This window comes from Corapipo altera, unplaced genomic scaffold (genome assembly GCF_003945725.1).
Source record: "Corapipo altera isolate COAL_440 unplaced genomic scaffold, ASM394572v1 104, whole genome shotgun sequence".
In the NCBI taxonomy this organism is placed as follows: Eukaryota; Metazoa; Chordata; class Aves; order Passeriformes; family Pipridae; genus Corapipo; species Corapipo altera.
Window position 1 is genome coordinate 5,348,058 of NW_020884920.1, and position 13,097 is coordinate 5,361,154.

Consider the following 13,097-nt stretch of genomic DNA (forward strand, 5'->3'; position numbering starts at 1 on the left):
GGAGCTGATATTTTGTGGTCTTGCAGGTTTTTTGGTTGTGTTGTTTGCAATCCCTCCTGTGCTCAGGCTGAGCTCTGAGGGCCTGAGCAGGTGCCTGTCACCCCATAAGCAGCCTAAGGGGCAAGGCTGGACTTCTCTAATTAGTGATAGATCCTCAGACACATCCTCTGGCAAGAATATTGAATATCCTTCTCCCTTCCAAAATGGAAATACGGAAGGAGGGAAGTGTCTCCTACTGTCCTCAACTCTGTTGAAAATACTATTCAATTCTAACCCAGTAAACTGAATTTATTTCAGATTGTTACCTTTCAGCCAAGGCACACATTGGGTGATTCATTTTTCTGCTCAATTTGTGAGAACAACTGACTAAATGCTTTCACTCAAGCAGGTAATCCCTGGGGAACAAATTCCTTTGGGGAGTTTGGGGAGGTATTTTCGCTGCCCTGTTGGATTAATTTGCATTTAGAATTTCTGGTTCAGTGCACAATGGCTTGACCTCACGCTGCTCTGTAACTCTGCAATATTCTGGTGTTCACTGCACACCCAGCTCTTTGCTGTGTGAAAAAGAAGCTGAGAGGTGCCCAAAATACAGGTGGCACCGTCGGTGACACTTGACCCGGCCGGAGAAGGAGGGTGTTATTTTTAAAGAGCTGTTGTCAAAGCTCGTAATCCTAAAATTAGCTCCCCGGGGCAGGTCGGCTTTGGATCGTTAGCGGTGATCTCAGGGCTCTGACAGAGCCTGGCCCCTCTCGCAGCCCCGCAGAGCACATTTGCAGCTGCTTCCCACGCTGTCAATAATTCCAGCTGGAAAGTCAAATGGAGCTGGGGATGTCAAAGCACCACCAGTGCCTCTGGCTTGGCAGGTCCCAAAATAACGTGGGCAGGTAGTGCTGCTGTGTCCTGATGCTGTGACATTTCTGCTCCTCACCCCTCTTTCCGTGCCCTCTGAGGAATAAGCTCCCCATTGAGCTCAGCTGCTGGTGATTTAAAGAGACCTGGAGTGGGAAAAGGTGTCACGGGGAAAACTTCAACAGATTGGTGTCCCTAAATCTCTTTTAGGGCTGAATGTCCATTCAAGCTGGAATTTCTCTCTCTCTATCTCTGAGGCTGAGACATGACTGTAAAACCACTGCAGAATCTAACCTTGGGAGTCATGAATATGCATCAATCTGAAGGAGAATTATCTTTCAGCATTAACTCTTTAAATAAAGAAATAATTTGGCCACCTGCTGTCTGTGAAAGCTGACCTTGTTCTCTCATTTGTAAAAGGGAGTGGAAAGCTTCCAAAACTTTGAATTTTGAACCATTTCCTCTTCTCAGAAATTACACTGAAGAAGACAAGCATTTAAGCTGTGAAAAATGGAAACGAAATCTTTCCTCTGGAGTTAACCCTGTTCTTCAAACCCTTTGCCAACCTGTATTTGTAGCTCGTTTCCTAAATAAGTTTGAAGGTTGAGGAAGGGCATTGATGGTAATTTCAGTGTCTTCATTTGGCTGGTTAATTCCCATGAATTGCTGTTTTCTCTGCTGTACAATAGCGAAAGGGAGCTAATAAGTGTGTTACTTGTTGGCTTTTATGTGTAGTGCCAAGCTGCTTCTCTCCTCTCAGTGCTCTCCTCCAAGTGACCAACAATGTACAGTTGCCCCTTTTCCTGTTTGGATTCGGGAACAAGGTTTGTATTGCACTTGGATATTATTATATCATGGGCAGTGTAATGATACCCTCTGGTCAGCCAGTTGTTCTCTGGGAATTATTTATGAAGAGAGTGGGGAAAAAAAATCCAGGAGAGAAAATTTCTCCAGTAGTGTGGGATCCGGTGTAAGAAAAACACCTTTGCTGTGATTTTTTTTTTTCTGGATTACAGTCCCGATTTTTATGTGAAGGTTTGTGCTCAGTTTTTCTTTATCCCGAATTTCTGACCTGTCTGTGGAAAACGAGACTTTCTAAACCACAGTGGGCTTGGATTTGTGCACGTCACGAGCTGTGCCAAGAAAACAGGGATGTGAATTTAGCGTCAGGCAACGGGAATCCTTCTTCTTTGCCATAAATAGGAGCTGGCTCCCTGTTGGGGTTGGGGTTGAGTGTGTGCAGGTGTGGTGTCGGTGTCTGTCTGGGGGAGCTCCTTCCCTACTCAGCATCTGGCAGCTCCTTCTCTTTGCCTGATTCTTTGCAGACTGGCGAGAATCTGATTTATCCTGGAATCCAGGTCCCTGGGGATCACCTGCCTCTCATTCCAGGCTGACAGCAAGGAGAGCAGATCTCTAGGTATTTATGTGTATTCCCCCCTGAGAGATGAAGCAGGAAGGCAGGGATATCTTTATGTAGATTGATGTCTGTAGAGACAGATCACACATCGACTGAAATAATACCCGTTTTCAAACCCTCACTTTATATGCATGTTACTTACAGTAAATATCTAATAACTATATATGTTGTCTTTAGTACTGTTAATTAAGATTTTATGCAAGTGCCTGGTGAACTTCCTGTGTTTAATGTTAATTTTCACACTTGATATTAAAGGCTTTTTATATATTTCTGATGTGTGCTTAGCTGGATTATGTATATATTTACCTTCAGGCTGATGTGGAGGGCAGATATCAGTGCAGACAAACCCTGGTTGGAGTTTTACATTCCAGAGGCGTGAATGGATTCTGCTGGGAGCCTGTCTATAGGTGGATTTGTGTGCCTGTTTTTCTTTGAACTACATTTATTAAGAACTTCGTGGCTTGGCCCTGTTTCTGGGTTAGTCTCAGCAAGTCCAAGATGTTTCCTCTTCTAGATTTCATTTACTGAGTTTAATCTCTTGTGAGATAGAGAGATGTCGAGAAGTTCAGTCAGGGATTCCTTCTGTCTGGATATTGTGTGGAGAAAAGCACCAGGAGAACTCACTGTGTAATGAAACTGTTGGAATGGGGCAAAGGAAACGGGGTGTTCCCCTCCAGGTCACCCTTGGAAGCACAGGTGAGCTTCACCTTGTCATCTACAGATCTGGTTCCTTCTCTGTTTAAAGATGACAAGTTACTTAAAAACCAGAGAAAATGGCTTTGTAGGGACCAAGAGACAAAGGAAGGAAGGTTCCCTCTTCCCCTCTCCCTTTAACCTTCCACGGAAATCTTGTCAAGCTCAACAGGCTTTTTTCCTGTTGGGAAGGAGCAGCAGCTTTCTGCTTTCTTTGCAACTCTCCCGTTAAAAATGCAAACTCACATTTTTGCTGAAGTTGCAAGTGCATTGTGCTTCCTTGTGGTTTGTTGTGAGAACTCAATTCACCGAGGTTTCTGGAAAAAAAAAAAATCATCTAAACTTTCTGTGTCAGTGTTTGATTGTGCATTAGAAACGGTTCCTGTTTGGTGCAGTTGGGATGTTTGGCTTTTTGATCTCTTTAATGTTAAAAGAGGCAGTTGTGGGGCTCCAAGACTTGTGATAGTCAAGCAAAATGCCTCCCATGTGTGGTGAGGAAGCAGGGAGTGTGTAAAGCAGGTACCAGAAGGCTCACAGGGCTCCTGAGTAGGGTCACTGCCACTGCCAAGCAGTTACCTGGAATATTGGTGCAACTACCACTAGAGAGGAATAACAAGCCCATCAGCTTCCCACTCCAGTCATCCTTTGTGCTTTCACCAGAGTAAAATGAAGTTTAGAGTAAGTTGACTTTAGTGGCTTAGGAGTAGAGTAAGATTAAAACATGTCCATCAAGAAAAGGAAAAAACCCCAGACATGAATGTGGCTCTCATTAAGTGCCTTTGTTTTCATGATTCAGAGATATGAAGGTGAAGGATCACGGCACCATCGATGGATTGATGGTTTCAGAGCTGTTACTGAACAACAAGTGAATTATTTTATTTCCTGAAAGAGTGAAAATGGCTCGTTTCACTTAATCCAGTGTGTTCTCTTCTGGAAATGTTTGCTCTGATTGTTCTTCCAAAGCCCTACTCCAGACTTACTCTCTGCTAGTAGCCACCTTCAGAAGCTTCACGCTAGAAAAGCTTCCAGTTCAGGGTCCTGCCTTTCTTCCCTTGGTTTCTCCTCTCAGACCAGATGCCTGGTTTCCTACTGGGGCGTAGGTGGGAAGGAATGAAAGCTCTTCTCTTTCTGGGGCTGTTTTTTGGGACCTTGACAGCTTTATGTTGCATTTAATCAGCTCCAAAAGTGAGGCTGGACTTGGATCACTCTTACTCTGCTCACAGGTTGCTGTGCAGCAAAGCTTGGGAGACTTCAGGTTGAGTCTTTTCACTGTGCTGCTGTGTAAAAATGGCTGGATTTGGTGTAAGAGGGAGAAAGGGGGAGCAGCCACAGGGTTTGGAGCTTGGCCTGGCGTGTGAACCTGAGCCCTGATGGTCTGTGCCCCTGCTTGTGTTGGGAGGATGATTAATTCTTCAGGGATTTACATGTGAGGTGTTAAAATGATTTTTTTTCCAAAGCTTAAACGAAGTTGTAAAGCAATAAAACTTCTCCTTTTTTTTTTTCTTGGGAGATACACAGGTGAGGCACTTGCTCCTATATCTACTTATCAAAATATTTTGATAAAGCCTCTCGTCCTTGACCTTGAAGAAATAAAACTCTCATAAGACAGGAATGTTTTTTTCATAGATTTACAGCGGGTTAAGAGACAGGAAACGGGGTTAGGAGCAAATGGTTGGTTCTCACAGGGAAGGGCTGTTCCCAGCCAAGTGTCCTGCTAAAGATCAGTGCCCTTGCAAATATTCCCTTTTCCAGATTGTTCCTAAATAAGGTGGGCAAATCGAAGCAAATCGCTCAGATTTGAAATGAATTCTAATTGAAAAGAAAGGTGAAAGGTTGAGACCTGCTGAGGGATAAAGTGGCAGATGAAAAATGCACAGGGAGAAGAAACGACCCCCGGGTTCATCTGCAGGAGCAGAGGCACAATTCCCAAAAGGCACATGGACTTCACACAGAGATTTGTGTTGGAGGATGTTGGCCTTGGTGGACTTGTTATCAAAGGTTTTTTAGTCCTCCTGGTTTTGATTTTTCATGTTATTTACTGCTTTTCTGGTTGGATGACAAGCTCAGTCCTTGTGGGGGGTTGGATTCTTCTTCTCTGGGATCTGTGTAACCGTTGGAATTGGGTTTGTGATGTGCCTGGCACTCTGATATCCTCTGCTGGCTCCACTCTCACCAACTGAAGAAGTTCCTGCCTGCAGCCTGCTCCTAGTTCTGTGTGACCATCCAGATGCCCCTGGATACCTGGTTTCTGTTTGGCTGTGAACTTGCCTTACCCATTATTGACATGAAGAAGTGGTTTAGGATCAATAAGATGTGTGTGGTGGGCTTTTTAAAATTAATTTTTTTTATTTTTTCTTACTGTTGCCCTGCCTTTTGCAGGTGGTGCATTAGAGAGTCATCACAGGGGCAGGTGATAATTTGGGCAATGTTAACTTTGTAAATGGCATGTTTATGTATGTTTACAGTGCACAAACCTTTAAATGCCCCAGAAGATGCCCCTTTTTATTCCTGTTGCCACCAACCATCTGCCAACACACCAACACTCTCCTACCCCTGGTTCCAAATACTGGGGGAAACACCAGGGCAATGCCATTTACCTGAAGTTTAGCGTTGATCTCATTTAAAGTTCATCTCCCATGATGTCATAGGAGTTTTTAATCTGCCAAAAATTAACCTTAGTGGAACAAGATAAAATACAGTAACTCATTGGAGTTGTTCTGTGGTGGTTGAACTTGCCCAGAATGGTTTTCTAGGAAGGGAAAATGTCTTTATGCTAAAATAAATCCTCCTGGAACTGCGTTGACACTGAATTCTGCTCACATTCCAAATGGCACCGTCGTCATTTGAGGAATGATAACAATTCCAGGCTTGAAATCTGTGCTTCACTTCTCTCCAGTGTCTTTGTAAGGGATGGGGTTGGTTTTTTGGAGTGTTTGGAGAAACATTAGAGGACATCTGGAACGGGCAGCTCTGTTCCTGTGAGTTTGGTTGCAGAGTCCTTGCTCAGTGTTGTGCAACTGGTGAATATCAGGGGCTGTTCTGTGTTAATGGAACAGCAAAATCTGCCAGTTTGCTCAAGTAATTTATTCTAAAGCTTAATAGGCCTCTGTTTACTTGAAACAGTGACCTTAACTGAAGAACTGACACAGCTTTCCAGCTCCAGAGCTTGTCCTTGGGTTTTCTTGCCAATCATTTTGGCTTTACAGTTCCATTCTCAAATAATTAAAAATCCTTCTGTGCTGTGAGCAGAAACTGTGGGTCTGACGAGTGTTGTCAAATGGACAAAATAAATGCATTTGGGGAAAAAAAAATTCCCTTCTAATCTGCTTGTCATCAGAGGTCACCTCGAGTTGGAGTGTGTCGTTCTGGGGCTCAGGTCTCCTCCCTGGGCCTCAGGATCTCTGAGTGGGCTTTAAACTTACCTGGGGTTTCAGAAATGGGTAATTTTCAGGAATTTTGCTCGTTCCCTCAGTTCAGATTCCTACAGCAATGGGAGCAGTTGTCAGTGTCAGAGAGAAGCTGCTAAACTCGGAATTTCTGACGTGGTTTGATCTCAGCTCTGCGAGCACTGTAATTAAAAATTCTGGGTTTTTACTTTGGAAACTAAACCTGTAATTTCTTGGACTTTGGTTTGATTTTAAAATTCTGCAGCTCCATCAGCACAGTCGTCTTCTTACTTTTGTTTAGCTCGGCGCTTCAGGTTTTTAATCTTAAATGTTTAATGTTACTCATGAGAAGAGCAAGTTGTTTTCAAAAGGAGCAGAAATTCAGGGAGAAAATTCATCAGTTCACTCTAGGAAATTTGTCCCAAGTGGATGCAGATTGTTGGCTGTGCAGGAACACTAATGTGCTTTGTTTTCTTTCCTCACTCAGGTCGTGATTTTCATTTTCTCGTGTCATTCTCTTGAAGAGAGGAAATGGTTGTAGTGGAATGTGTCACAAATAAGCCACTGATACGGAGCCTTTGCAGTTCAGAAACGTTCATAGAGGAGCAAATTTAACCCTTTTCTGTTTGTGTTCTGCAACCTGCCCGGGCAAAAAGGGAACTAAAAATGACGACTTCGTCTATCAGACGGCAGATGAAGAACATTGTGAACAATTACTCAGAGGCCGAAATAAAAGTTCGGGAAGCGACCTCTAATGACCCCTGGGGTCCTTCCAGTTCGTTAATGACTGAAATAGCAGATCTGACTTACAACGTCGTGGCCTTTTCTGAAATTATGAGCATGATCTGGAAACGGCTCAACGACCACGGCAAGAACTGGCGACACGTGTACAAGGCCCTGACGCTCTTAGATTACCTGATCAAAACCGGCTCCGAGAGGGTGGCCCAGCAGTGTAAGGAGAATATTTTTGCCATCCAGACGTTGAAAGATTTCCAGTACATCGATCGGGATGGCAAAGACCAGGGCATCAACGTGAGGGAGAAGTCCAAGCAGCTGGTGTCGCTCCTGAAGGACGACGAGCGGCTCAAGACGGAGAGGGCCCAGGCCCTGAAGACCAAAGAACGCATGGCCCAGGTGGCCACTGGAGTGGGCAGCAACCAGATCACCTTTGGCCGAGGCTCCAGTCAGCCCAACCTGTCCACCAGCTACTCAGAGCAGGAGTATGGAAAGTCTGGAGGATCCCCGGCCTCTTACCATGGCTGTAAGTACAGGCAGACACACAGGAAAAGTTCCTCTTCCTTTTCTTTTGAGAGATATTTTGCATCCAGATTTGCTGTTGGAGGTGAGGGGGAACCTGAGGTTGCTCAGTTGGTTGGAACATGGTGCCAATAACACCAAAGTTGATGTTCCACTTTGGGCTCAGTCCCTTTTATGGGATTCACTTGAGTTGGACTCAGTGATCCCTGTGGGTCCCTTCCAGCTCAGGCTGTTCTGTGGTTCTGGTTGTGCTGCCTTTGTGGATCTGCTCCCTGGCATTACTGTCTCCTCCCCTGCCTGGTTAAATGTTTGGTTTGGAGGGGATGTGTGTATTGACTCCATTTCAAAAGCAGTTGTTCCCTGGCAGTTCCCAAGGGTAGCATTGTCAGGCTGCTTTTGGGAACGTGCTCCAGTGTTTGATGTGCTGGGGAGATTGGGAATGGATTTTTCCTGTTTTTTTTCCTGGGAAATTCGTTCTTTTTGTTAAGTGTAATTCATGGAATCACAGAATGATTTGGGGTGGAAGGACCTTAAAGCTCATCTCATTCCACCCCCTGCCATGGGCAGGGACACCTCCCACCAGCCCCGGTTGCTCCAAGCCCCGTCCAACCTGGCCTTGAATTCAAGAAAAAATTAGAAATACAGAATATTTCCTGGATCATTTTGCTACTTTATGCTGCTGCTATTGTACTTTGGCAAGAGTGCTGCTGTTTAATTTCCTTTATTGCTTACTCAGCAGTTCTTGGAGTAGTAATGCTTTGAATTTGTCTGTATTTAAATATTTATACTCTCTGTCTTTGGTGTGTAAGTATCTCTGCTAAATACTATATTTCATTCTTAAAAAATTAATACAATGATGTGGGAAGAACAAATTCTTTCTGCCACTGCTTGGGGGGAACTCCCTGTCATGTCAGGAAGAGGCCTGATTTGGCACTAAATCCTCCTTAATGTAAGTAATGATCTGATGAAAGCTGCTTTGGCTGGAATGTCAGTGGTTGTGGTCTAATTCTGAAGGAAAATCTTGTCTTTAAATGAATGTTTAGGGTGTGTGGAGGGCTGTAACCCAGCCAGGGTGGAGAATCCACTGAGCACCAGTTCTAGGAATCTGAAGTTTGTCATGTCCTGGGTCCCAAAGTGCTGCTCAAATCATAAATATGTGAGTGTGCAAACACTTCCTGGGGAAGGCAGGGGGAGGTGGCAGGAAAATCAAACTAAATCTGTCCATTTAAAGCTATGGAGATGAGCAGGAAAAATTATTTCCAACAAGAAGTATTTTGCAAATAATGTGCATGAAGGTTTTCAGGTATGAGATTTTTTTAATCTTTTAATTAGGAGCTGGATAAGAAACCTCTTAGTTTTTGTGTAATAATCATATTTCTGCCTGTTCATATTTTCTGTATGTACATAGGTTTTTTTATAATAACCACACTAGAGCATTGTTCCAGTGTGACTTTTTAAAGCACATCATATATATATTGTTACCACAACAGTAACATTTTTTTTTTCTTTTGAAGTCTGTAGATCACTGGTGACTACAGCAAAAATTCTTAATTTAGGATATATCTTGAAATACTGTTTTTAACTTGGGCCGATGGACTAAATAATAGCGACTGAGTTCTGCTGAGCACACCTTGGGTTCCACAGGGTTATTGTTTCACCAGCTCCTGCCTCTAATTAGTGCCTGGAACTATTGTTTGGCACGTTAAACGCCACCAGAGGCTCCAAACTATTCCTCCCAGCAGGGTTGAGCAATGCAGGGTGTGTTCCTGGATTGTTCCTTGGGAGAAGCAGCAAGTTTGGCTGTTCTTTCAGTCCAAATGTGGATTTAGTGGATGCTCCCATTCCCCTCTGTGTGTCTCCCGTGGCAGGATTGCTTTTGAGGTAATGATTTCTTAAGCTTTTCTTCCTCCTCCTCCCCCCCTGAGCACAGACCTAAGAAGCTTTAGAAATCTCAGGCTTTTTTTTTTTTTTTTTCTTCCTGGGTTGTGGCCTCTCCTGGACTTCTCACAGTGGATCAGCCCAAATACTGTTGGTTTTTATATGTTGAAGTTTTAATGTGTTTTTGTCAGGTTTAATTGAGCATAGCAAAGCAAGCCAGCACCTTTCAGAACAGCTGGGCTTAAATACTCCTGATATTGGAAAATCTTTAGATTTTAGAAAATCTGATATTGGAAAAAAAACAGCTTTATCCCAGGAAACGAGGAAGGAGTTTCATTAAAATCCAGACATTTAATCTGTTACATAAATGTAGGGTCATTCCTGTGCCTTCTAAACGTGATGGAAAAGATGCTTTTCATTATTTAAAGTGGAAGAGATTGTATGCATCCTGTTTTATTTTTTTAAATGGTAACCTCCTTTTGTTCTGAAAAGATGGATTCAGTGAAATATGTGAAAGGAATTAAGTTATGCTTGGCTCCTGGGAAATATTCTCCTTGTAGCAGCTCGAAGATGTGGTTGCTGCACTGTATATTCTGGCAGAATTCTCTTTCATTCCTCTGAGCCTTTGAAGAGGAGATCAGAGACATTTAGATTTGCAATCTGTAGCATGAGGTTTGCCTCTTAAAAATGTACACCCCTCCTCTTTGCTGAATATATCACATGTCTTCTTAACAGTCAAATATCAGTGAAGTTTGGGAGAGTTAACAGCCTTTTTGCCAACATCACTAAATGAAATATTTCGTCTCTCAGTGGTTTTGGCATCAGCACATTTTACTTTTGTTCCTCTTCAGTGGGGATTGCAGATTTTGGGAATGCATTCCCCTGGCTTGAAGAGATGATGTTGGGCTATAAAATCTCATTTTTGATACTTTCTTGCAGAAGAAATGAAGCCTGAGCTGACTGAAAGAGCTGGGTAGTTCCTCCAGGACAGATCATAGGGGGAACAATAACTTGAAGTGGATACTGTGCTGGATTGTGCCTGAGGGATCTCTTCCCTTTCTGTCACTTCCTAAAAGTGCAATACTGGATAAGGCAGTGGCCCCTTTTTGGTTCAGTTTGCTCAGAATGTTGAATGAGCTGCACTGCACAGACTGAACACTGCAGTGCTCACACTCCTGCCCTTCCCACCCTCCTAACACCTGTGGGTTTGGATCCAACAGTTGGGTTTTGTACTTGATGTTGAGCCAGAAAGGGTTTTCTTAAAGACTTGCTGGTCATCGTGTCCCAAATTTCTCCTTTATGAAAAAATAAAAGCATTACTTCCAGCCTGTGCAGTGTGGGAGAGTTCAAGGTGGAAAAGGATCTCTTGACTGTTGAACAATTATCCCTCACTGCTGCAGGCAAGACTTGGCAAATAAGGACATTTCTCCCCATTTCCTTGTGGATATTTTCATCTCATCTCTTAACAGTCCTTTAGAAACTGTGCAAAGTGAAGTGGGGAAATGTGAGAGTTTTTAATAAGATCCTTTCCCCCAAAGCTTTGCCTTAATGACTTGGTTGGCCCTGAAGATCTCAGTGCTTGGGTAATTCCAGGGAGTACATTATGGGGTGTGAATGTGAAAGTGTTAGTATATTTTTGCTATTTAGTCTCATAACCTGGAAGTGGAAGCCAAGAGAGATACTAAAGCAAAAAAACAGAAATTAAATCTCCTCCAAACCTCCATCTTGTCAACAATTTCTGACATACTGGGAACAATTGGTTTTATCTTCCAGTTGGCAATTAATGTTCAGATTAGGAGCTATTAAATATTCCATGACAAAATGCATAATAGTTCTTTATTATTTTGGAAAACGTGTAAATTCTCTGGAGTTGCAGGAAATCTGATGTCAGGTTTTATTTCACTGTGGAGGAATATTCTTGTGTGGTGCTGAACCCAAACCTACTGGGGAGAGGAAGGAACATAAGGTGGATATCCCAAATCTTTTGGAGGAGAATTTCTTCGCTCATAACGTGGTTTTGTGTCTAAAAAAATTGTCTTTATGCTTTTATACATCAGTCACCCGGTTTTGAAAACTTCAACCTCCTGCTCCTGGCCTTGTTTCATCTACAGCTGCCAGTGACCACTTAAATAGGATTCTGGATTTATGGCTGCACAGGGAAAAGTAGGATGTTCTTAATATAGACCTCTTAAGCCTGAACTGGGGTGATGTTTCAAGCCTGGGAAGTGCTGGTCATGTTTTAAACCCAAGTTTACTGAGGCCATGCTTATTCAGAGATCCAAGCCAGGATGTCCCTGTGATATTTTGGGTTGTCCCTTCCCTTTGTCCGTGTGCTCCTGTGGGTTTGGGAGGCAGAGCCAGGCTGGGGTGGGTTTAATGCCCTGATTTCATCGACACAAATGTGTGACCTGCTTTCAGAGCAGCACTGCCCCGAGGTGGGCTCAGCTCAGCTAAGCTCGGCTCAGCTAAGCTCAGCTCACATTCATTGTGCCAACAGCCTGTTTGAGAAAAGATGGGTGAAAGATGGGCTGAAAAGGGCTTTTATGGATCTTGGGAAATGCCAACTCTGTTAACCTTTCCTGTAAAGATTCTGGGAGCAATTTTCTTCAGGTGAATTAATGAGTTTTTAGTATTTCCAGTGATTATTGATATTAAGTTGACTCATTATTTAAAAGCAGTTTTGTGAAGCCTCAGCAAGTTTGTGTTCTCTCATCTATTTCAACTTTCTCTCCACTTTTACTTGGAGTAGAAAGTAAATCAGAGGAATTTCTGTTTGGGATTTGACATGATAGGAAATTCATAGAATCCCAGAATGATTTGGGGAAAGGACCTTAAAGCCCATCCAGTTCCAACCCTCTGCCATGGGAAGGGCACCTTCCACTATCCCAGGTTAATCCAACCTGGCCTTGGACACTTCCAGGCATGGGGCAACCACAGCTTCTCTGGGCAACCTGTGCCATTCAGATTTCAGAATGCTCCTGTTTTTAAAGTTGGGGGTTTATTTATTTATTTATTTAATAATTTACAGGTTTTTAACAATTTGCAGGCTGGAACACATCTCTGCCCTTCCATCTTAGTCAGGGAATACATGACTTATCATCCAGCAACGAATCTGGATGAACAGTTCGGATAATTCCCATAGTTTGAGGTGTTGAAGGAATGTGGCAGACTCCTGCCAGACGTCACTTGACAACTTGATTAAATTCTCTCATCATACATTTCTTTTTCTGGTGAAGGTGGGAAGTGCCATTGGTGTATCCAGGCTTCTGTAGTGGCACTAAATTATCCAGCTCTGTCTGTTGAGCTGGATGTAGGGATTACCTGGGAGGAAAATGCTCCTAAAACCAAAACAAACCTCAAGGATTTGTTCAGGGTTAAATGAATTTCAGAAGTGCTCTGTGTGCTCAGCACAGTTAAATCCTGCAGGAAGGTTGAGCAGCTCCACCTTGTCACGTTCAGAGGTGTTATTAACTCTCCTCTTGTGTCTGAAAGATTCTTTAATTCCCAGTGGAAAGGTGGATTACACAACTCCTCCTAGATTGAGCAGTTTGCACATGCCTTCCCATCATTTGAGAGCCTAGATTGGCTTTTTGAACGTATCCCATCTTTTATTTGAG

At 43.2% G+C, this 13,097-nt stretch overlaps 1 protein-coding gene across 6 annotated transcripts in view; it reads left to right on the plus strand.

Moving 5' to 3' along the window:
- EPN2 (epsin 2) overlaps nucleotides 1-13,097 on the plus strand; it is a 43,205-nt gene that overhangs the window by 13,097 nt on the left and 17,011 nt on the right. For 4 of the 6 annotated variants that reach the window (XM_027656529.1, XM_027656534.1, XM_027656533.1 and 1 more), the window contains exon 2: nucleotides 6,833-7,606. In XM_027656529.1, coding sequence (XP_027512330.1) covers nucleotides 7,012-7,606 — 595 coding nt within the window. In that variant the 5' untranslated portion in view covers nucleotides 6,833-7,011. Of the gene's footprint in view, nucleotides 1-2,190; nucleotides 2,267-5,827; nucleotides 5,938-6,832; nucleotides 7,607-13,097 lie in introns of those variants that run through there. The other 2 variants (XM_027656531.1, XM_027656530.1) reach the window with 2 other exon arrangements.